Genomic DNA, 22198 nt, shown 5'->3' with positions numbered 1-22198 from the left:
CCATTCCCCACTGCCATTCCCATCCCCTCATGCTCCCCGCACGTTTCCCGTTCCTTTGCATTCCCTGTTCCCTATTGCCATTCCTGCTCCCTCATGTTCCCTTCATGTTCCCCGTTCCCCATTGCCATTCCTGTCCCCTCACATTCCCTGTTCCCCATTGCCATTGCCGTCCCCTCACGTTCCCCATTCCCATTGCCATTCCCATTCCCTCACGTTCCCTGTTCTCCATTGCCATTCCTCTCCCCTCACGTTCCACGTTCTCCATTGCCACTGCCATCCCCTCACGTTCCCCACTGCCATGGCCATTCCCGTCCCCTCACATTCCCCGCTCCCCATTGCCATTCCCATCCCCTCACGTTCCACGTTCTCCACTGCCATTGCCGTCCCCTCACGTTCCACGTTCCCTGATCCCCATTGCCATTCCCTCACGTTCCCTGTTGCCCATTCCCATTCCCACCCCCTCACGTTCCCCGTTCCCCATTGTCGTTCCCTCATGTTCCCCGTTCCCCATGGCCGTTTCCGTCCCCTCATGTTCCCCTCAGGTTCCCCGTCCCTCCCACTCCCACCCCAGCCCCGCCCCTCGTCCCGCCCCCCAGCGCTGATTGGCTGTCTCGCCAGTCCAATTAACCTGTGACAGATCCCACCCCGCCGTGCCTGTCCCCTTTTCCCCTCTGCCGGGGCGGGATAAAACGTTCATTGGTCAAACGGCACCGCGGCCGGAGAGCTCCCTTCCCTTCTATTGGCTGCGTGAGTTGCCAGTCACAGCCAACACCCGCCTCCCGGGGTGTCCCTCCCCGGCGCCTCGGTGTAGGCTCCATTCAGTGGCGGGTTCTGCGGTGGACGCAGCTCCGGCGGGCGGGCACTGTTCTCGCTCAGTAGGAACAGGTCCTCGGCCGGCATCGCTCAGCGGGCAGCAGCCGCAGGAGGAGGTAGATCCCGTTCTGGTAACAATTATACAACTGCGGCGGCGCACCACAGGCCTCTCTCTCTCTCTTTATAAACCCGTGTCTACGGGGCGTTCTGAGGGGCTGGAGGCCGCCCGGGCGCGGGGAGGGGATGGAGCCCGCCCGGGATGCTCCGTGTCCCCGGCCCGGCCCCGCGGGGGGTAGTGCCGAAGCAGCAGCACGGTGGTGCGAGGCCCCGCGGCTCGGCCTGCGGCGGAGGCAGCGCCGGGCCCTGCGGCAGGTGCGGAGGTGCCCGCGAGGAGCCGGGGGAAGCAGCCCCGGCTGCGCCCGTGCGTGTTTACCCCTGTCAGGACGGTGACAAATGGAGCTGCCAGCCCTCCCGCCGGGAGCTGCCCGAGGCCCGGGGAGCGCCCACCCAGCGGGCCCAGCCGCTGCCGCCGCCCCCCCGCGCCGGGCCCGACCTGCCCTCAACTTCCCCGTGGCCCTGGAGAGTGAAAGTTGGGAAGGAGCGGAGCAGCTGGCGCGGCCTTGGAGCAGGAAGCGCCGCCCGGCGCTCCGGAGTCGCTGTTTGGGTTCGGCCTCCTGGCTGCTCCTTCGGCGGAGCGGCCGTGGCTGACACGCCGCCGTCGCTGGCTCCACGCTCCGCTTAAAAATTCTGACTGAGGGGAGTTGTCTGAGCAGCCCGGGGTGTTGTGTCATGGCAAGAATCGCATAATTAACAGGAGAAAAAGCAAACCAAACTTACAGCACATCGATAAAGGGTTGGTGAAACAGGGCAGTCTTGCAGCCAAGCAAGATCAAAACCACCAAATGCTGATTGTTTGGTGTGTTTGTGTTGGTAATTCCAAAAAGTAGCGAACATCAAAGGGAGGTTTTCTCTGTACCTGTAATTTACATATGGGCAAATGAAAGAGCTGGGCAGAAATGTGCAGCTCTGCTGGCGGCCCATGTGTGTGTGCAGCCAGCAGTGTCTAATGCCCTATTAGACGCTATAACATCTGTAGAAATTTAACCCGAGCCTGTGTTTTAGAAGAAACTGCGTGTTACAGTCACAGGAGGGAAGTTCTGATAACTCTGTGCGGTGGCTTGTGAGTCAGCAGCTTGAGCGCAGGCAAGATTTGGAGCTTTTTGCTCTGCAAACTAAGGCAGGGGCTGTCAAAGTGCATGGTGGCACGCCGTGGTTGAGTGAGCACTAATTGAATGCTCATCTTGACGGGCGGTGCCAGCGCCTTCCCTGCAGCTGAAGCAGCGCTGGTAGCCCATGGTGCATTGTTCTCAGGTTCTTCTGGAGTTTAGGTAGGGTATTTATTTATTTATTAATTTATTTTGCAGCAGATGTTGGGAACATCCTTGTCCACCTCTCAACCTGTATCCAAAAATAAGTATCAGTGTTTCTGAGTGGAGCAGCTCCAGCAGAGGGATGTGCCAGCTCTCCAGAGCAGAGCATGGGTACCTTTCTGCTATTGCTGGAGTATTTCTGAGGGGGTTCAGGATGAGGTCGTTGTCCTTACCTTTACCACCAGCAGCCCTCCTAGTTGCACAAATTAAAATAAATCAAGGATGTCAATACATCTTGTCAGACGTGGCCAAAAATACTGCTGCTGCAGTTTCCACAGTGAAAGATAATGGACTTTCTGGTGCTTAAGAATCAGAATATTTAGGTCAGTAAGTGTATAAGTATACAGCTCTCTGGTAAGAGCTGCTACCAACCAAGACCCCAATACCAAACAATTCATCCCTGCTTTCTGCTCGTGCTGCAAGAAGGCTGATAGTACTGTAAATTACAGCAATTGACAAATACTCTGTTTGGGAAAGTTCTGAAATCGTTCCCATCCGGGTTCACCTGAGTGTGCTTCACTTTGTCCAGTGAATGTTTCCAGCCTCAAGTGGTGAGCTTGAGTGCTCCACACCTGACTTCTCTTCCTGTTGAGCTGGCTGGCTCAGAACTCAGGAGGAAAAGCAATTCCAATATGCTAAAGACCTGCTTCCAAAATAACCCGCCTGCCTCTGCCAAACACTTCATTAGTGATTTCTGCCCATGACTGCTCCTGTTAATCTGCACATCTCAAGGTGCCTTAGAAATGCCCTTTGCAGCGGTGGCCCCAGGACTTTGCTGGAGGGAGCCTGAGGTGGTTTTGCCACTGTTGGTTTTCCTCAGCAGCAGCATCTGGTCGGCTCAGGGATACAGAGGCGCCGAGCTGCTGTGCAGAACCATGTGCTCCTTCCTCCTGGATGCCTCTGTTCTGGAGCAAAAGTGTCTCCTTGTCCTGCTGAGGGCTGGTGGGTGCAGGGAGAGCTGGTTTCTTTAGTGGAAGTCTCGTGGGGAGACACACTTGTAATAATTTTAGACTGCTTTATCATTACTGAGGTGATGAAGCCAGCTAGTGCGTGCCTGGTTTGTGTCATGCTTGGGGTGGGCCAGGCTGGGCTGTTTATTAATGAAAAAAAAAAAAATAAATAAAAGAGAATGGAGTGTATGGTGCATCCACTGCAGGCTCACAGAGGGATGGCTATGGGGGCACAGGAGACAATGTCTGGTGGCTTAGAAATGGTTGAGGCCCTAAAGATTGGAAATTATGTGGGGCCTCCACGGCCTTGAATTAATGATTTCAGCTTGTCAGTGCAAAAAATCTCCTCAATACAGGTCAGTTTCTGTACACGAAAGGCTGGAAAATCACTTATACAGGATTTCAGGAGCACTGGGAATGCATTTGTGTTCCCAACCCCTCAAACCTGACACAGGATTTTGGGAGCACTGGGAATGCATTTGTGTTTCCAACCCCTCAAACCTGACACAGGATTTTGGGAGCACTGGGAATGCATTTGTGTTTCCAACCCCTCAAACCTGACACAGGATTTTGGGAGCACTGGGAATGCATTTGTGTTTCCCCATGCCTCAAACCTGACACAGGATTTTGGGAGCACTGGGAATGCATTTGTGTTCCCAACCCCTCAAACCTGACACAGGATTTTGGGAGCACTGGGAATGCATTTGTGTTTCCCCACCTCAAACCTGACACAGGATTTTGGGAGCACTGGGAATGCATTTGTGTTTCCAACCCCTCAAACCTGACACAGGATTCTGGGAGCACTGGGAATGCATTTGTGTTTCCAACCCCTCAAACCTGACACAGGATTTTGGGAGCACTGGGAATGCATTTGTGTTTCCCCACCTCTCAAACCTGACACAGGATTTTGGGAGCACTGGGAATGCATTTGTGTTTCCCCACCTCAAACCTGACACAGGATTTTGGGAGCACTGGGAATGCATTTGTGTTCCCAACCTCCCAAACCTGACACAGGATTTTGGGAGCACTGGGAATGCATTTGTGTTTCCCAACCCCTCAAACCTGACACAGGATTTTGGGAGCACTGGGAATGCATTTGTGTTTCCCCATCTCAAATCTGACACAGGATTTTGGGAGCACTGGGAATGCATTTGTGTTTCCCCACCTCAAAGCTGACACAGGATTTTGGGAGCACTGGGAATGCATTTGTGTTTCCCCACCTCCCAAACCTGACACAGGATTTTGGGAGCACTGGGAATGCATTTGTGTTTCCCCATGTCTCAAACCTGACACAGGATTTTGGGAGCACTGGGAATGCATTTGTGTTTCCCCACCTTTCAAACCTGACACAGGATTTTGGGAGCACTGGGAATGCATTTGTGTTTCCCAATGTTTCAAACCTGACACAGGATTTTGGGAGCACTGGGAATGCATTTGTGTTTCCCCACCTCAAACCTGACACAGGATTTTGGGAGCACTGGGAATGCATTTGTGTTTCCCCACCTCAAACCTGACACAGGATTTTGGGAGCACTGGGAATGCATTTGTGTTCCCAACCCCTCAAACCTGACACAGGATTTTGGGAGCACTGGGAATGCATTTGTGTTTCCAACCCCTCAAACCTGACACAGGATTTTGGGAGCACATTTGTGTTCCCCACCTCTCAAACCTGACACAGGATTTTGGGAGCACTGGGAATGCATTTGTGTTTCCCCAGCCCCCAAACCTGACACAGGATTTTGGGAGCACTGGGAATGCATTGTGTTTTCCCTAACTCTCAAACCTGACACAGGATTTTGGGAGCACTGAAAATGCATTTGTGTTTCCCCATGCCTCAAACCTGACACAGGATTTTGGGAGCACTGGGAATGCATTTGTGTTTCCCCACCTCTCAAACCTGACACAGGATTTTGGGAGCACTGGGAATGCATTTGTGTTTCCCAACCCCTCAAACCTGACACAGGATTTTGGGAGCACTGGGAATGCATTTGTGTTTCCCCATGCCTCAAACCTGACACAGGATTTTGGGAGCACTGGGAATGCATTTGTGTTCCCAACCCCTCAAACCTGACACAGGATTTTGGGAGCACTGGGAATGCATTTGTGTTTCCCCGTGCCTCAAACGACCGGATTTTGGGAGCACTGGAATGCTTTGTGTTCCAACCCTCAAACCTGACACAGGATTTTGGGAGCACTGAACATTTGTGTTTCCCCCTCAAAGCTGACACAGGATTTTGGGAGCACTGGGAATGCATTTGTGTTTCCCTCACCTCTCAAACCTGACACAGGATTTTGGGAGCACTTGAATGCATTTGTGTTTCCCCACCTCAAACCTGACACAGGATTTTGGGAGCACTGGAATGCATTTGTGTTTCCCCTGCCTCAAACCTGACACAGGATTTTGGGAGCACTGGGAATGCATTTGTGTTTCCCACCCCTCAAACCTGACACAGGATTTTGGGAGCACTGGGAATGCATTTGTGTTCCCAACCCCTCAAACCTGACACAGGATTTTGGGAGCACTGGGAATGCATTTGTGTTTCCCCAGCCCTCAAACCTGACACAGGATTTTGGGAGCACTGGGAATGCATTTGTGTTTCCCCACCTCCCAAACCTGACACAGGATTTTGGGAGCACTGGGAATGCATTTGTGTTTCCCAACCCTCCAAACTGACACAGGATTTTGGGAGCACTGGGAATGCATTTGTGTTTCCCACCTCTCAAACCTGACACAGGATTTTGGGAGCACTGGGAATGCATTTGTGTTTCCCCACGCTCAAACCTGACACAGGATTTTGGGAGCACTGGGAATGCATTTGTGTTTCCCCAAGCTCAAACCTGACACAGGATTTTGGGAGCACTGGGAATGCATTTGTGTTTCCCCAGCCTCAAACCTGACACAGGATTTTGGGAGCACTGGGAATGCATTTGTGTTCCCAACCCTCAAACCTGACACAGGATTTTGGGAGCACTGGGAATGCATTTGTGTTTCCCAATCTCAAACCTGACACAGGATTTTGGGAGCACTGGGAATGCATTTGTGTTTCCCCATGCCTCAAACCTGACACAGGATTTTGGGAGCACTGGGAATGCATTTGTGTTCCCAACCCCTCAAACCTGACACAGGATTTTGGGAGCACTGGGAATGCATTTGTGTTTCCCCGTCCCTCAAACCTGACACAGGATTTTGGGAGCACTGGGAATGCATTTGTGTTCCCAACCCCTCAAACCTGACACAGGATTTTGGGAGCACAGGGAATGCATTTGTGTTTCCCCACCTCTCAAACCTGACACAGGATTTTGGGAGCACTGAAAATGCATTTGTGTTTCCTAATGCCTCAAGCTGATGGCAGGCTGCAGAAGCTGCTGTGCATGGACAGACACTCCTGGCACTGAGAGCAGACCCACTGGGCACTCAATGAAGCTGCCCTTGCTTTAATTGACTCTCAGCTTCCCGACTCTCTGCCCAGCCCAATTCTGCCTTTTGGGAACGTGATGAACCTTTCCCTTAAAAGTAGGTTTTGCCATTTAACAAATCCCTAATTGGAGCAGCAGAACGTTTGCTCCCAGATAAGGGCGCAGTGTGCACATTGGTAATTAGTTTGACCTGGGCAGATGCCTCCTGATAAGGCACAGCAGGGAGCTGTGCTGAAGGATTTTATCCCCTTAATTTGTGACACAGCAACTCAGAAATTCCCAGCTGTGCTGGACTCAGCCTAGAGGTGCTCCACAGTCTTGTGTAGTTCTCACCACTGTCAGGCACTGAAGGGAGAGCTGAGATCCTGGTTATGCTGACACAGGTTTGGGCAGGAATTTATTCCTCATTCAGTTCTGCTGCTTTCCTTCTAATTCCTCCTCACAGGACGTTGCACAGCCTCAGTCCTTTTTGTGTGTTTTCACATTGTGTCAGGTGCGGCTCTTTCCCCCAGCTCTCATCCCTTCCCCACGGAGCTGCTGCCAGGGCTGGAGCCCCTCTGCTCTGGAGCCAGCCTGGCACAGCTGGGGCTGCTCAGCTGCACCAGAGAAGCTCCAGGGACACCTGAGAGCCCCTGCCAGGGCCTGCAGGGGCTCCAGGAGAGCTGCACAGCCCCTGGGGACAAGGCAGGCAGGGACAGCAGCCAGGCAATGGCTCCCAGGGCCAGAGGGCAGGGACAGATTTTGGCCCATTGGGAATGAGGAATTGCTGGCTGGGAGGGTGGGCAGGCCCTGGCCCAGGGTGCCCAGAGCAGCTGTGGCTGCCCCTGGATCCCTGGCAGTGTCCCAGGCCAGACTGGATGGGGCTGGGAGCAGCCTGGGACAGTGGGAGCTGTCCCTGCCCATGGCAGGGGTGGGATGGGATGGGCTTTGAGGTCTCTTCCCACCCAAACCACTGTGGGATTCTCTGTCAGTCTCCACTGCCAAAACGGTCTCTCCTGTTTTTAAGGATTAACTGCCACCCTCTGAGGCCTGGCCTCTCTCCTACAAACCCATCACAAACCATGTTAAAGCCTCCCCAGACAGCAGCACAGTCCAGCCCTTCCATCTCCTTGAAACCAGGTGGTGGCTTGGGGACCTTCTGGGGACCTTTCCCCAGCAGACGTGAGCCACAGAGCACGGGGCTCCGTGTCCCTCTGTGCTTCCCCAGGGAGCAGGGGACAAGGCTGGTGGCCAGCAGGGTCACAGAGAGCCGCGGCCATGCGGGCAGAGCTGCTGGCAGCCCTGCACAGCGCTGTGGATGGGCACGGGAGAGGATTTCCTGCTTTGTGGGGCCAGGGCAGGCCGTGTTCTGGTGTCCGAGGAAGGAGACCAGGACACCAGTTGGTTCATCGTGGCCTGCTTTATTGAAGAAGTATCAAACACTTATACAGCAAATAATAAGCTTATGAATATTCTGTAAGCCAAGCAATCTATTGGTTAAACTATAGCATTAACTCATCCTCATTCCTTTGAGCCTACGTTCTCTACCTCTCCTGCCTCACTGTCCATTTCTTTATCATGTTTTGAGAGAATCAAGGACACATTATCTCACACCTGCAAGATTCGGAACTAACCATGGTCTTGTACTTTTCCATTCTCTATCCTGCTACAGACACAGAAAGGCCTCTGCCTGTCTCTGCCCTAGTTAGGACACCTTTCCCAAATTAATTCGGCTGTGTCCTCTCTCCTCAAGCCACTCTTTGACAAAGCTCTCCACATTCAGGTGGGTTTGGGAGGCAAGCCCACGTTCTAAAGTCTGTGACAAAAGGAGTTGGATGAGATGTGCAACATGGGAGAGGAAATAAACAGGGAACAATGGAAAGAGCAGGGCAGGGAGAGCTCAGAGCTGAGTGGCCAGTCAGGTTTTGTGATGGATATAAATTAACTGGGATCATATCTCTTGGATCTAAACAGAGGGCTCGGTGGAAAATGAAACTTGATTCTCCCCTTTTATGAATCCAGATACTTCCATCAAGAGAATAATTTTAGGTGCTGGTGTGACACCTCAGAGAGGAGCAAGTCTCCTCTCTCACACGTCAGGGAAGAAAACAAGATTTGTATCACCTCTGAAAAGCTTTTTCCACTCTGCCTCCTTGATTAGAGTTAATTGATCAAGTTCGGGTGAATCTGGGCCACAATCTTGTTTGGTTCTTAAATGCTCATTAATCGCACCAAAGTAATTTAAATTTGAGTTTGGTAGGGTGTGGTGCCTGTCCTAGTTTTTTATTCCTTGTTTAAGGTGTTTGCTGGTGGCAGGTTGGCTGATGGGACTCTGGGATGGGCTTTGCTGTGACACAGACCCGCTTTGGGCCTGCAGCCGTGGGGGGACAGCAGGTGGGCATCCAGAACTGAAACCAGCTAGAACTGAGTCTGGTGATCCTCAGGGCTGCACGGAATTATTGTGTTTTGCAGCACAGAGTTAATTTCCCGAGTCTGATCCTGATTTCCCCGAGCGAGGGCTCGCTCCACCACCAGCAGGTTTGGGGAGGAACGAGCACGTTGGAGGCCACATTTGTTTGTGCTGCTGGCAGGGCTTCCTCCCCTGCCTCCTGTGCCGCTCCACGCAGCAAATTTATGGTCTTTACCCCAAAACAAACCAACACGGGGGGTTTGAGTGGAGTTTTGTCATTCCCAGGCCTCAACAAACAAGTGAAGGTTGAGGGGAAGGGATGGTTCTGCATGCAGAGCAGCTTCCCTCTACGCTTGGTAGTGGGTAGAAGAGAAACTTTGATAAAAAATGTTAAATGTTTGTGTATTTTTTTAATGCTTGGAGAGATTTTCAAGAAAATCCTCAGGTTGTGACTTGTAAGACCAGTCTGCCATCTTAAAAGCTGATTATGTGCGAATTTGATTAGAGCAGGTCTTGTAAAGTATTCAGGCGATATTTAAGATAATGAAGTTTTGTTCTTTAATTCAATTTTGTCTCCCATCTGGAAGAAATCAAAAATGCAAGCCATGCTTCATTTCATTCCTTAAAAATATCTCATGTCCTGTTTCACCTTCCCTGTGTAGCTGGGCTGGGGGTGACAGGTCCCCTCTCCTTGTCCCCTCCCTGTGTCACCACACAGACCCCGGTCCTGGTGAGGTCCTACCCTGCTTCCATTGTCTCTCTGGCTCAGCGAAATAATCTTTGGGATTCCAGAGATCTCCACTGCACAGTCCCTGCTGGTCCTGCCGTATATATTACCGTGATAAGTGGTAATTCCTTCTCCAAAGAGCTTGTGATCAATAGTGGAGTGAAATGGGTTCAAGAGTTGCTGACACCTGTCAGGGTTAGAACTTGAGTTATACTAACACTTTTTAGATCTTTTAAATCTTTACTTTAAAGGATATAGTCTCTCTGAAAATAAACTTTTTTAGAACTATTTTTAAAGTTTGGAATTGTAAAAATCTAAGCCTGGAATCCACAGATCAGTGGAGTTTTTGACCATTTTAATTCCAGATTTTGTTGGAGCAGGGTTTCGGTATGCTGACAGACACGGTTTCTCTCCAGGCCAGGAGAGAATCTCCTGTTGTCCAGGCCAGGAGGTATTGTTTTTGGAGAGCTCCGGAGGCTCTCAGTGGGGATTTTGTGGCCGAGCTGCCCAGGCTGTGCTGTCCTGGCTGGCATTTGGGCCAGTGCCGGTTCCACAGGTCACCGGGGACAGCTGAACTCCCTGCTGGCATTTCTGCCCTGCCGGCAGGATCCCCGCGTCCCTGCACTCTGTGCTCCCGGCACTCCAGCCCTTCGTACTTTCCGTCCTCCTGGCACTTTGGGCTGTTCCTTCATGGGGTTAAAAGGGCTCTCAGGCTGCAGGTGCTGCCCTGTGGGTGCCTCAGTGCTGCTGTGGGTGTGTGGGGGCTCTGTGGGTGCCTCAGTGCTGCTGTGGGTGTGTGGGGGCTCTGTGGGTGTGTGGGGGCTCTGTGGGTGCCTCAGTGCTGCTGTGGGTGTGTGGGGGCTCTGTGGGTGTCCCAGTGCTGCTGTGGGTGTGTGGGGGCCCTGTGGGCACCCCAGTGCTGCTGTGGGTGTGTGGGGGCTCTGTGGGTGCCCCAGTGCTGCCTTTGGGTGTGTGGGGGCTCTGTGGGTGCCCCAGTGCTGCTGTGGGTGTTGTGGGGCTCTGTGGGTGCCCCAGTGCTGCTGTGGGTGTGTGGGGGCTCTGTGGGTGTCCCAGTGCTGCCTTTGGGTGTGTGGGGGCTCTGTGGGTGTCCCAGTGCTGCTGTGGGTGTGTGGGGGCCCTGTGGGCACCCCAGTGCTGCTGTGGGTGTGTGGGGGCTCTGTGGGTGCCCCAGTGCTGCCTTTGGGTGTGTGGGGGCTCTGTGGGTGCCCCAGTGCTGCTGTGGGTGTGTGGGGGCTCTGTGGGTGCCCCAGTGCTGCTGTGGGTTGTGGGGGCTCTGTGGGTGTCCCAGTGCTGCCTTTGGGTGTGTGGGGGCTCTGTGGGTGCCTCAGTGCTGCCTTTGGGTGTGTGGGGGCTCTGTGGGTGCCTCAGTGCTGCCTTTGGGTGTGTGGGGGCTCTGTGGGTGCCTCAGTGCTGCCTTTGGGTGTGTGGGGGCTCTGTGGGTGTCCCAGTGCTGCTGTGGGTGTGTGGGGGCTCTGTGGGTGCCCCAGTGCTGCTGTGGGTGTGTGGGGGCTCTGTGGGTGCCTCAGTGCTGCCTTTGGGTGTGTGGGGGCTCTGTGGGTGCCCCAGTGCTGCTGTGGGTGTGTGGGGGCTCTGTGGGTGCCCCAGTGCTGCTGTGGGTGTGTGGGGGCTCTGTGGGTGTCCCAGTGCTGCCTTTGGGTGTGTGGGGGCTCTGTGGGTGTCCCAGTGCTGCCTTTGGGTGTGTGGGGGCTCTGTGGGTGTCCCAGTGCTGCTGTGGGTGTGTGGGGGCTCTGTGGGTGCCTCAGTGCTGCCTTTGGGTGTGTGGGGGCTCTGTGGGTGGCTCAGTGCTGCCTTTGGGTGGTGTGGGGGCTCTGTGGGTGCCTCAGTGCTGCTGTGGGTGTGTGGGGGCTCTGTGGGTGCCCCAGTGCTGCCTTTGGGTGTGTGGGGGCTCTGTGGGTGCCTTAGTGCTGCCTTTGGGTGTGTGGGGGCTCTTGGGGTGTCCCAGTGCTGCTGTGGGTGTGTGGGGGCTCTGTGGGTGTCCCAGTGCTGCTGTGGGTGTGTGGGGGCTCTGTGGGTGCCTCAGTGCTGCCTTTGGGTGTGTGGGGGCTCTGTGGGTGCCCAGTGCTGCTGTGGGTGTGTGTGGGGCTCTGTGGGTGTCCCAGTGCTGCCTTTGGGTGTGTGGGGGCTCTGTGGGTGCCCAGTGCTGCTGTGGGTGTGTGGGGACTCTGTGGGTGTCCCAGTGCTGCTGTGGGTGTGTGGGGGCTCTGTGGGTGTCCCAGTGCTGCTGTGGGTGTGTGGGGGCACTGTGGGTGTCCCACTGCTGCTGTGGGTGTGTGGGGGCTCTGTGGGTGCCCCAGTGCTGCCTTTGGTGTGTGGGGGCTCTGTGGGTGCCCCAGTGCTGCTGTGGGTGTGTGGGGGCTCTTGTGGGTGCCTCAGTGCTGCCTTTGGGTGTGTGGGGGCTCTGTGGGTGCCTCAGTGCTGCTGTGGGTGTGTGGGGGCTCTGTGGGTGCCTCAGTGCTGCCTTTGGGTGTGTGGGGGCTCTGTGGGTGTCCCAGTGCTGCCTTTGGGTGTGTGGGGGCTCTGTGGGTGCCTCAGTGCTGCTGTGGGTGTGTGGGGGCTCTGTGGGTGCCCCAGTGCTGCTGTGGGTGTGTGGGGGCTCTGTGGGTGCCCCAGTGCTGCTGTGGGTGTGTGGGGGCTCTGTGGGTGCCTCAGTGCTGCCTTTGGGTGTGTGGGGGCACTGTGGGTGTCCCACTGCTGCTGTGGGTGTGTGGGGGCTCTGTGGGTGCCTCAGTGCTGCCTTTGGGTGTGTGGGGGCTCTGTGGGTGCCCCAGTGCTGCTGTGGGTGTGTGGGGGCTCTGTGGGTGCCTCAGTGCTGCCTTTGGGTGTGTGGGGGCTCTGTGGGTGCCCCAGTGCTGCTGTGGGTGTGTGGGGGCTCTGTGGGTGCCCCAGTGCTGCTGTGGGTGTGTGGGGGCTCTGTGGGTGTCCCAGTGCTGCCTTTGGGTGTGTGGGGGCTCTGTGGGTGTCCCAGTGCTGCCTTTGGGTGTGTGGGGGCTCTGTGGGTGTCCCAGTGCTGCTGTGGGTGTGTGGGGGCTCTGTGGGTGCCTCAGTGCTGCCTTTGGGTGTGTGGGGGCTCTGTGGGTGCCTCAGTGCTGCCTTTGGGGTGTGTGGGGGCTCTGTGGGTGCCTCAGTGCTGCTGTGGGTGTGTGGGGGCTCTGTGGGTGCCCCAGTGCTGCCTTTGGGTGTGTGGGGGCTCTGTGGGTGCCTTAGTGCTGCCTTTGGGTGTGTGGGGGCTCTGTGGGTGTCCCAGTGCTGCTGTGGGTGTGTGGGGGCTCTGTGGGTGTCCCAGTGCTGCTGTGGGTGTGTGGGGGCTCTGTGGGTGCCTCAGTGCTGCCTTTGGGTGTGTGGGGGCTCTGTGGGTGCCCCAGTGCTGCTGTGGGTGTGTGGGGGCTCTGTGGGTGTCCCAGTGCTGCCTTTGGGTGTGTGGGGGCTCTGTGGGTGCCCCAGTGCTGCTGTGGGTGTGTGGGGACTCTGTGGGTGTCCCAGTGCTGCTGTGGGTGTGTGGGGGCTCTGTGGGTGTCCCAGTGCTGCTGTGGGTGTGTGGGGGCACTGTGGGTGTCCCACTGCTGCTGTGGGTGTGTGGGGGCTCTGTGGGTGCCCCAGTGCTGCCTTTGGTGTGTGGGGGCTCTGTGGGTGCCCCAGTGCTGCTGTGGGTGTGTGGGGGCTCTGTGGGTGCCTCAGTGCTGCCTTTGGGTGTGTGGGGGCTCTGTGGGTGCCTCAGTGCTGCTGTGGGTGTGTGGGGGCTCTGTGGGTGTCCCAGTGCTGCCTTTGGGTGTGTGGGGGCTCTGTGGGTGTCTCAGTGCTGCTGTGGGTGTGTGGGGGCTCTGTGGGTGCCCCAGTGCTGCCTTTGGGTGTGTGGGGGCTCTGTGGGTGTCCCAGTGCTGCTGTGGGTGTGTGGGGGCTCTGTGGGTGCCTCAGTGCTGCCTTTGGGTGTGTGGGGGCTCTGTGGGCGCCTCAGTGCTGCTGTGGGTGTGTGGGGGCTCTGTGGGTGTCCCAGTGCTGGTGTGGGTGTGTGGGGGCTCTGTGGGTGCCCCAGTGCTGCTGTGGGTGTGTGGGGGCTCTGTGGGTGTCCCAGTGCTGCTGTGGGTGTGTGGGGGCTCTGTGGGTGCCTCAGTGCTGCTGTGGGTGTGTGGGGGCTCTGTGGGTGCCTCAGTGCTGCTGTGGGTGTGTGGGGGCTCTGTGGGTGTCCCAGTGCTGCTGTGGGTGTGTGGGGGCTCTGTGGGTGCCCCAGTGCTGCCTTTGGGTGTGTGGGGGCTCTGCTGGCTCTGTGGGTGCCTCAGCGCTGCCCTTGCCTGTGCAGGTGCTCCGCAGGAGGAGGAGGAGGAGGAGGAGGAGGATGCTGTCCCGACTGCGCGTGGCCGCGGCGCCCTGCGCGATGGCGCGGCGCAGCCTGCACACCAAGGAGAAGGGCAAGCCGCTCATGCTCAACCCGCGCACCAACAAGGTGGGTCCGTGTCCTGTCTGTCTGTCTGTCTGTCTGTCTCACCTGTGTCTGCTGATGGTCCTGTGCCCTCTATGCTCTGACACAGCCAGGGCATGGCGGCGAGGCGGGCACCAGCTCCTGCCCTGCCAGCCTGGCTCTGTCCTCACTGCCAGGGCTGCCCTGGGCACTCAGGGGGCTGCTGAGCCCAAGGAGAGCTTTAGCAGGGAGAGGGTCTGACCTGAGAGTGTGCAAGAGTTAACTCTAAATTCACCATCCCTAGGAAGCATTAGCCTCTCTGTCCTAGCCCTGGCCCTTTCCTGGGACACCGAGAGCTGGGGCTCAGCCATGTCACCTAGGAAATATCCCTCTGCAGAGTCTGAAAGAGCATCTAAAAATAAACCTTGGTGGGAGCTGGCTGGGAGGTACAGGTGTCATGTTAATTCATGCTTTGAGGCAGACTTCTAAGAAAGCAGCATTTTATTCCCTTCACAAAACTGTTCCTGTTTGCACAAGTCTATCCTCAAACTCTTCTTTCTCTTTCCACCGGAGTTGTAGTGGCCTTCAGGAATCTTGCAGCCGTTAATGTGTAAATTAAAACTGGTAAGAAATCAGGTGAGATGGTTGGTCCAAGGAGTCTGAAGTGGTCAATAAAAGTGGCAAGGATGCCTGAATTTGACATTTGTCCTGTCTCTGCTCAGGGCATTTCCTGAGCAGAGCTGGGTTATTGTACCCTTCCCTTTCTGCCCCGGGCAGCAGAGTGCAAGGTGCATCAATCCTGCCTGAATCCAGGCTGCCTAGAGAGGGACAGAGAGCTGTGGCTGACTGCAAAACTGAGGTTGAGATTGCTGTGTCAGGGAAAGAGAAAAGAGTAGATTGGTGTGATTTGTCAAGATCAGATTGTCTTGAGACTTTCTGAGCTCTGGAGACTTTGACATGGCCGTGGAAATTACTTCAACCCCTGTAAACTTTTCCAAATGCTGATTATGCAATAGTATTCTGAAACAAGAACAATAGGTCATTTCTTACTGTTTTTCTAGTGGTAATATCCTTCATTTTCTTAACCCTGGAATTCTCAGCTGGACTGAGCACAATGCAATTTTTTTTTGAGGAGTAGAAGGGAGTAGGGAGCTTCTGGTTAATGGCAATTGATTTTGTGAATATTTTAATGCCTCCAAGGAGTTACACTGGTGAGAGGGGAACCCCATTCTGCATTAGTTTGTCTCTGCTGTGTCAGCCTGTCCTTCCTGCTGACGCCTGTTGGAATGGATCAGAAAGCTCACTGAGTGATACTGCTGGATGCAGTATCTGTATGGAAATGCATTTTGGATATTCAGCAAAGATAGAAATGATTTATTAAACACACCGAGTACTTTACCCCTTGTGCCTCACTTGTGTATAGATAGATATGTATATTATCTATGTACAGAAACAGATAAAGGGTGTTATTTCTTGCTGTCAGCTTGTTGAGGTTATCATGTTTTACTTGATTAGATTTAATTTTTACATCCTCTATCAGCCCTGCAGAACGTTTGGCCTCCCCTAAGGCACGTGTCCCTAAAACAAGAGCTGCAGAAGGACAGCATCAGGGGCAGGAACCAGCCCTCACCCTTGAGCAAACTTATCTGTTGCTCTTTGCCACTGGAGCAGGTTTTTCTCTTACAATTGTTTTTTCTTTCTTGCCCCCTCTGAGCTGTGTGTTGAGCTGTGTGTTGGGCTGTGTGTGTTTCCTTTCTTGCCCACCCTGAGTTTGTTGGGCTGTGTGTGTTTCCTTTCTTGCCCACCCTTACCTGTTTGTTGAGCTCTGTGTGTTTCCTTTCTTGCCCTCCCTGAGCTGTGTGTGTTTCCTTTCTTGCCCATCCTTACCTGTTTGTTGGGCTGTGTGTGTGTTTCCTTTCTTGCCCATCCTTACCTGTTTGTTGGGCTGTGTGTGTTTCCTTTCTTGCCCACCCTGAGCTGTTTGTTGGGCTGTGTGTGTTTCCTTTCTTGCCCATCCTTAACTCTGTGTTGGGCTGTGTGTGTTTCCTCTCTTGCCCACCCTTAGCTGTTTGTTGATCTCTGTGTGTTTCCTTTCTTGCCCACCCTTACCTGTGTGTTGGGCTGTGTGTGTTTCCTTTCTTGCCCATCCTTACCTGTTTGTTGGGCTGTGTGTGTTTCCTTTCTTGCCCACCCTTACCTGTTTGTTGATCTCTGTGTGTTTCCTCTCTTGCCCATCCTTACCTGTGTGTTGATCTCTGTGTGTTTCCTTTCTTGCCCATCCTTACCTGTTTGTTGGGCTCTGTGTGTTTCCTTTCTTGCCCACCCTGAGCTGTTTGTTGGGCTCTGTGTGTTTCCTTTCTTGCCCATCCTTACCTGTTTGTTGGGCTCTGTGTGTTTCCTTTCTTGCCCTCCCTGAGCTGTGTGTGTTTCCTTTCTTGCCCACCCTTACCTGTGTGTTGGGCTCTGTGTTTTTCCTTTCTTGCCCTCCCTGAGCTGTGTGTGTTTCCTTTCTTGCCCACCCTTACCTGTGTGTGTTTCCTTTCTTGCCCATCCTTACCTGTTTGTTGATCTCTGTGTGTTTCCTTTCTTGCCCACCCTTAACTCTGTGTGGAGCTGTGTGTGTTTCCTTTCTTGCCCATCCTTACCTGTTTGTTGATCTCTGTGTGTTTCCTCTCTTGCCCACCCTGAGCTGTGTGTGGCAGGTGGACACACAGCCACCCCAGCTGGTTTGGGTTTTGCTGTTTGAAGGGCAGATTGGAGGTGTTCATTGTCAGGATGGCTCAAAGGGGCAGTGAGCAGCATCTCTGGGCCAGCAGCTGCGGTGGCACGCTCCTCCATCAGAGCCCTGTGCTGCTCCCCACAGGGTTTCCAGTGCAGTTAATTGTCCTCAGCACGTTCAGTTTGCTGGGCGTCCCTGCTGTGCCCAGGCAGCATTTCCAGCTTGCTTGGAGCACTGTGAGGACAATCTCGGTGGTTTAGTGCTGGCAATTAAATCATTACTGATACGGTGCAGGGCTGCAGATAGGGCAGGGCTTGTTCTTCCATGCTGTGCCACGTGGAGTGCCGTCAGAGTGTTCCTGTCTCCACTGGAAATACATGACCTGTAATGTTATCTGCGTGTTTGTTTTCTGTGCCTTGCAGAAAATTTGTCACTGCATAGTTGGCGACACTTCCTGTACTTCACTTGGTTATTTTGGTGAAGAAGGGTGATGGTATTTTGTACTGTGGGTCCCATTACCCAGTTTTCCGTGACTTTTCCTCAGCATTGTTAGGTTATCACAGAATCCCTGGGGTTGGAAAAGCCCTCCCAGCCATCGAGTCCAGCTTGTCACCCGATCCCCACCTTGTCACCCAGCCCAGAGCACTCAGTGCCACGTCCAGGCCCTCCTTGCACACCTCCAGGGATGGGCACTCCAGCATCTCCCTGGGCAGCTCCAGTTCCTGACCTCCCTTTCCATGGGGAAATTCCTGATTCGGTGTCCAAAAAAAAATTCGGTGTCCAAAACCTCCTCCTGCACCCACAGTGCCTCTCACAATTCTGGCTTCATCAGGTACCTTTAGGATTTATATATGCACATATTTGTGTGCATGTGTCTGCCTGGAATGGCAGTAGGTATGTGCATGGGAATACGTGATAAATGTTAAAGAAGCATTCACTGGTGGCAGGTTAATAATTCCAGGACTGATCCTGAGGAATTTTACCAGTGTCTATCTTTCATGCAGGTGGACATCTTCTTAGATATTATATTTTGCTCACAGTTTCGTCTGTGTTCATTCACAGCTTTTTCAGCCCAATTTATTTTCATGCATGGCTTCCAGAATACTTCTAGAAACTGTGATAAATTTACCTTTGCATACAGAGACAATTTTTTTGGCAGACTTGTAAACATCACCTCACTGACTTGTAGGAAATACTCCAACAGTACATTTCCGATTCAGAATAAAAAAATAAAAATAAAAAACCCAACCAAAGTCAAAGCTATTTTGACAAAATAAAAGGGAGAGCACAAGAGAGTGTAAAGAAAGGATTGTATGAGCTTGAAGATGTAAAAGCAGATGCTCCCTTGCACTGCCCTTTCTCACCATGCTGGTTTGACACGTTTAATTCATTTTAAAACATTTTAGATTTAGGCTTAGCCAGCTGTGTTGAGCATCCAGGGCATGGAATACGCAGTGCCCCTGTGCCTTCCTGGGGAAGCCAGCACAAACAGGATGTGGGGAGGGAATGCAGATGGTGATGGTTGCTAAGAAGTGCAGTGCTGTCAGTGCATTGCTGTCAGTTTGTGATCAGTCAGGAGCAAAGACCCCAGAAGGCAGGCAAATGACAGAAACTGAGCACACACACCCCCAGCCCAAAATTCCCACTGCAGGTCTGTGTCCTGCCCAGGGGGTTTGGACACGGAGGGGCTCTGGGATGGAGCTGGCACCTGCAGGTTTTATCAGCTTCCCCGAGATCAGCGTGCTTTCAGGAGGAGTTCCACCCGGGCACACGGAGCTGTTTAATCTGTAACCAGGTGCCAAAGGTGGTGGGAGGGTAGCCAGCCTCATTTACCTTGGCCAAGGTGTTGTGCTGGGCTGGGGGATGGACCAAGGGCACTGCCTGCGGGTGTGACACCACTGTGGGATCAGTGCCCCTGAGGAGAGCAGGCCATCTTTGCTTGCGAGTGTGAAAAGGCTTGGAGATGCCATGGGAGCCAGGCTGTGTCACTGTGCATTGCCTGCTGTGCCAGGATATCCCATGGGATCTGTGCTGTGTCACTGTGCATTGCCTGCTGTGCCAGGATATCCCATGGGAGCCAAGCTGTGTCACTGTGCATTGCCCTGCTGTGCCAGGATATCCCATGGGATCCGGGCTGTGTCACTGTGCATTGCCTGGTGGCACCTGTGCCAGGATATCCCATGGGATCCGGGCTGTGTCACTGTGCATTGCCCTGCTGTGCCAGGATATCCCATGGGATCCGGGCTGTGTCACTGTGCATTGCCCTGCTGTGCCAGGATATCCCATGGGATCTGTGCTGTGTCACTGTGCATTGCCTGGTGGCACCTGTGCCAGGATATCCCATGGGATCTGTGCTGTGTCACTGTGCATTGCCTGGTGGCACCTGTGCCAGGATATCCCATGGGATCCAGGCTGTGTCACTGTGCATTGCCTGGTGGCACCTGTGCCAGGATATCCCATGGGATCTGTGCTGTGTCACTGTGCATTGCCTGGTGGCACCTGTGCCAGGATATCCCATGGGATCTGTGCTGTGTCACTGTGCATTGCCCTGCTGTGCCAGGATATCCCATGGGATCCGGGCTGTGTCACTGTGCATTGCCTGGTGGCACCTGTGCCAGGATATCCCATGGGATCCGGGCTGTGTCACTGTGCATTGCCTGGTGGCACCTGTGCCAGGATATCCCATGGGATCCGGGCTGTGTCACTGTGCATTGCCTGCTGTGCCAGGATATCCCATGGGATCCGGGCTGTGTCACTGTGCATTGCCTGGTGGCACCTGTGCCAGGATATCCCATGGGATCCAGGCTGTGTCACTGTGCATTGCCTGGTGGCACCTGTGCCAGGATATCCCATGGGATCCAGGCTGTGTCACTGTGCATTGCCTGGTGGCACCTGTGCCTGGATATCCCAGGGGATCCGGGCTGTGTCACTGTGCATTGCCTGGTGGCACCTGTGCCAGGATATCCCATGGGATCTGTGCTGTGTCACTGTGCATTGCCTGGTGGCACCTGTGCCAGGATATCCCATGGGATCCGGGCTGTGTCACTGTGCATTGCCTGGTGGCACCTGTGCCAGGATATCCCAGGGAGCCAGGCTGTGTCACTGTGCATTGCCTGGTGGCACCTGTGCCAGGATACCCATGGGATCCAGGCTGTGTCACTGTGCATTGCCTGGTTGGCCCTGTGCCAGGATATCCCATGGGATCCGGGCTGTGTCACTGTGCATTGCCTGGTGGCACCTGTGCCAGGATATCCCATGGGATGTGTCACTGTGCATTGCCTGGTGGCACCTGTGCCAGGATATCCCATGGGATCTGTGCTGTGTCACTGTGCATTGCCTGGTGGCACCTGTGCCAGGATATCCCATGGGATCCGGGCTGTGTCACTGTGCATTGCCTGGTGGCACCTGTGCCCAGGATATCCCATGGGATCCGGGCTGTGTCACTGTGCATTGCCTGGTGCACCTGTGCCAGGATATCCCATGGGATCGGGCTGTGTCACTGTGCATTGCCCTGCTGTGCCAGGATATCCCATGGGATCCGGGCTGTGTCACTGTGCATTGCTCTGGTGGCACCTGTGCCAGGATATCCCATGGCATCCGGGCTGTGTCACTGTGCATTGCCTGGTGGCACCTGTGCCAGGATATCCCATGGGATCCGGGCTGTGTCACTGTGCATTGCCTGGTGGCACCTGTGCCAGGTATCCCATGGCTCCGGGCTGTGTCACTGTGCATTGCCTGGTGGCACCTGTGCCAGGATATCCCATGGGATGTGTCACTGTGCATTGCCTGGTGGCACCTGTGCCAGGATATCCCATGACCAGTGCACCCTCCCGGGTACAGACTTCTGCTCTGGGAGAACAAAGGGAGAGAATCCAGTTTAAAATAAAGGAGGAAAGAAATCAGGAGAAATTTTCTGTTCTCATAAACTTTTATTCTCTGCTGGTGATAGCAAAGACACCTTTGATTCTTATGTAATGAACTTTATGAATGGACTTTATTAATTTCCACTGAAGGCATCTTGTGCAATAGTGAACTTTGTGTTTGGCCCAAGGGAGCAAAGTCAAGGGAATCAGCCCACAATCCAACATAAAATCTACTTTGTTTTGAAGATGTTTATGATGCTGCTTCAAAGGCTGGGCTCCCTGCTGAATCTGTTCTAACAATTGCTAGGAGTTACAAGGAAAGCATTTTTGAAATCTCACGAGTAACTAATTTTCCAAGCAGTGTCGTGTTTGGATATAAACTGTTTGTACATCTTTGTCAGGATCCCTGGATGGGGTTTTGCTGTGCTTGAGGGCATTTATGGTTGGTTAAAAGTACACTCTGATAGATGTGGCTGCAAGACTGCAGGCGGGGAAGACTTAGCACCACTACTCCTTCTCTGCTTGGAAACCCCTCAGAATTCCTTACTCAGTGGTGCTATAAAAATCCTGCTTGCAGCATCCAGGCACGCAGCTCGCATTTGTGTGTGCTGGTATTTATAGCAGCAGGGGCTTTGTGTGATGGAGCCCAGTTGCTGCAAAGTCCCAGTGCCAGAGTTTTGTGGATTGAAGTTCATGGTGGCTCAGCGTGAGCTTGTCTTAACTAAAATAGCATCAACGTTTCTAACTCCAGTAGCATTTTTCACTGCCCCTCCCAGCAGAAGGTTGTTTTTGTGGCAGTGAATTTGTCCGCGGAGTGTTAATTAATTAATCTGTGGGCTTTGAGGAGTGTTTGGCTCCCGCCAGGACGCGCTCCCTGCTTCGTCTGTGCTGGCCTGGGGACGACCCCTGCTTGTCCTGAGCTGAGAGGGGGATTAAGGAGGCTGATGGCAGTGAAAGTCAGCGCACAGCACCTGGGGAGAGGACGCCAGCCTGCAAACAGTGATCCTGCTGCTAACACCCAGGCTGTGGGAGTGCTTAAGCTCTTAATCCCGGGGAAAGCTGGGTGAGCTGGGGCCTTAGGTGTGGGTTCCTGTGTGCCTTTGAGCAATCGGTGCTGGCTGGCTGCGTGGGCTGAGAGATCTCCCTCATATCCCTGGGCTGGATGTACCTTCTGATCCCTGGGGTCTGGCTGTGCCCCCTGATCCCGTGGGCTGTGCCCCCTGATCCCCTGGCTCTGGCTGTGCCCCCTGATCCCTGGGTCTGGCTGTGCCCCCTGATCTTCTGGGTCTGGTGTGCCCCCTGATCCCTGGCTCTGGCTGTGCCCCCTGATCCCCTGGCTCTGGCTGTGCCCCCTGATCCCTGGCTCTGGCTGTGCCCCCTGATCCCTGGCTCTGGCTGTGCCCCCTGATCCCCTGTGCCCCCTGATCCCTGGCTCTGGCTGTGCCCCCTGATCCC

At 54.3% G+C, this 22198-nt stretch overlaps 1 protein-coding gene across 1 annotated transcript in view; it reads left to right on the top strand.

Moving 5' to 3' along the window:
• Nucleotides 1-840: 840 nt before the first annotated feature.
• The window catches only part of ME2 (malic enzyme 2), a 38580-nt gene continuing 17222 nt past the window's right edge, over nucleotides 841-22198 (top strand). Inside the window, exons 1-3 of the mRNA XM_064735918.1 lie at nucleotides 841-929; nucleotides 14063-14206; nucleotides 17303-17367. Of these exons, the coding sequence (XP_064591988.1) occupies nucleotides 14099-14206; nucleotides 17303-17367 (173 nt within the window). The 5' untranslated portion in view covers nucleotides 841-929; nucleotides 14063-14098. The remainder of the gene's footprint in view (nucleotides 930-14062; nucleotides 14207-17302; nucleotides 17368-22198) is intronic.

Source organism: Zonotrichia leucophrys, chromosome Z (assembly GCF_028769735.1).
Source record: "Zonotrichia leucophrys gambelii isolate GWCS_2022_RI chromosome Z, RI_Zleu_2.0, whole genome shotgun sequence".
Classification (NCBI taxonomy): Eukaryota; Metazoa; Chordata; class Aves; order Passeriformes; family Passerellidae; genus Zonotrichia; species Zonotrichia leucophrys.
Note: the sequence above shows the minus strand (reverse complement) of the source record. Positions and strands in the feature narration are given on the sequence as shown.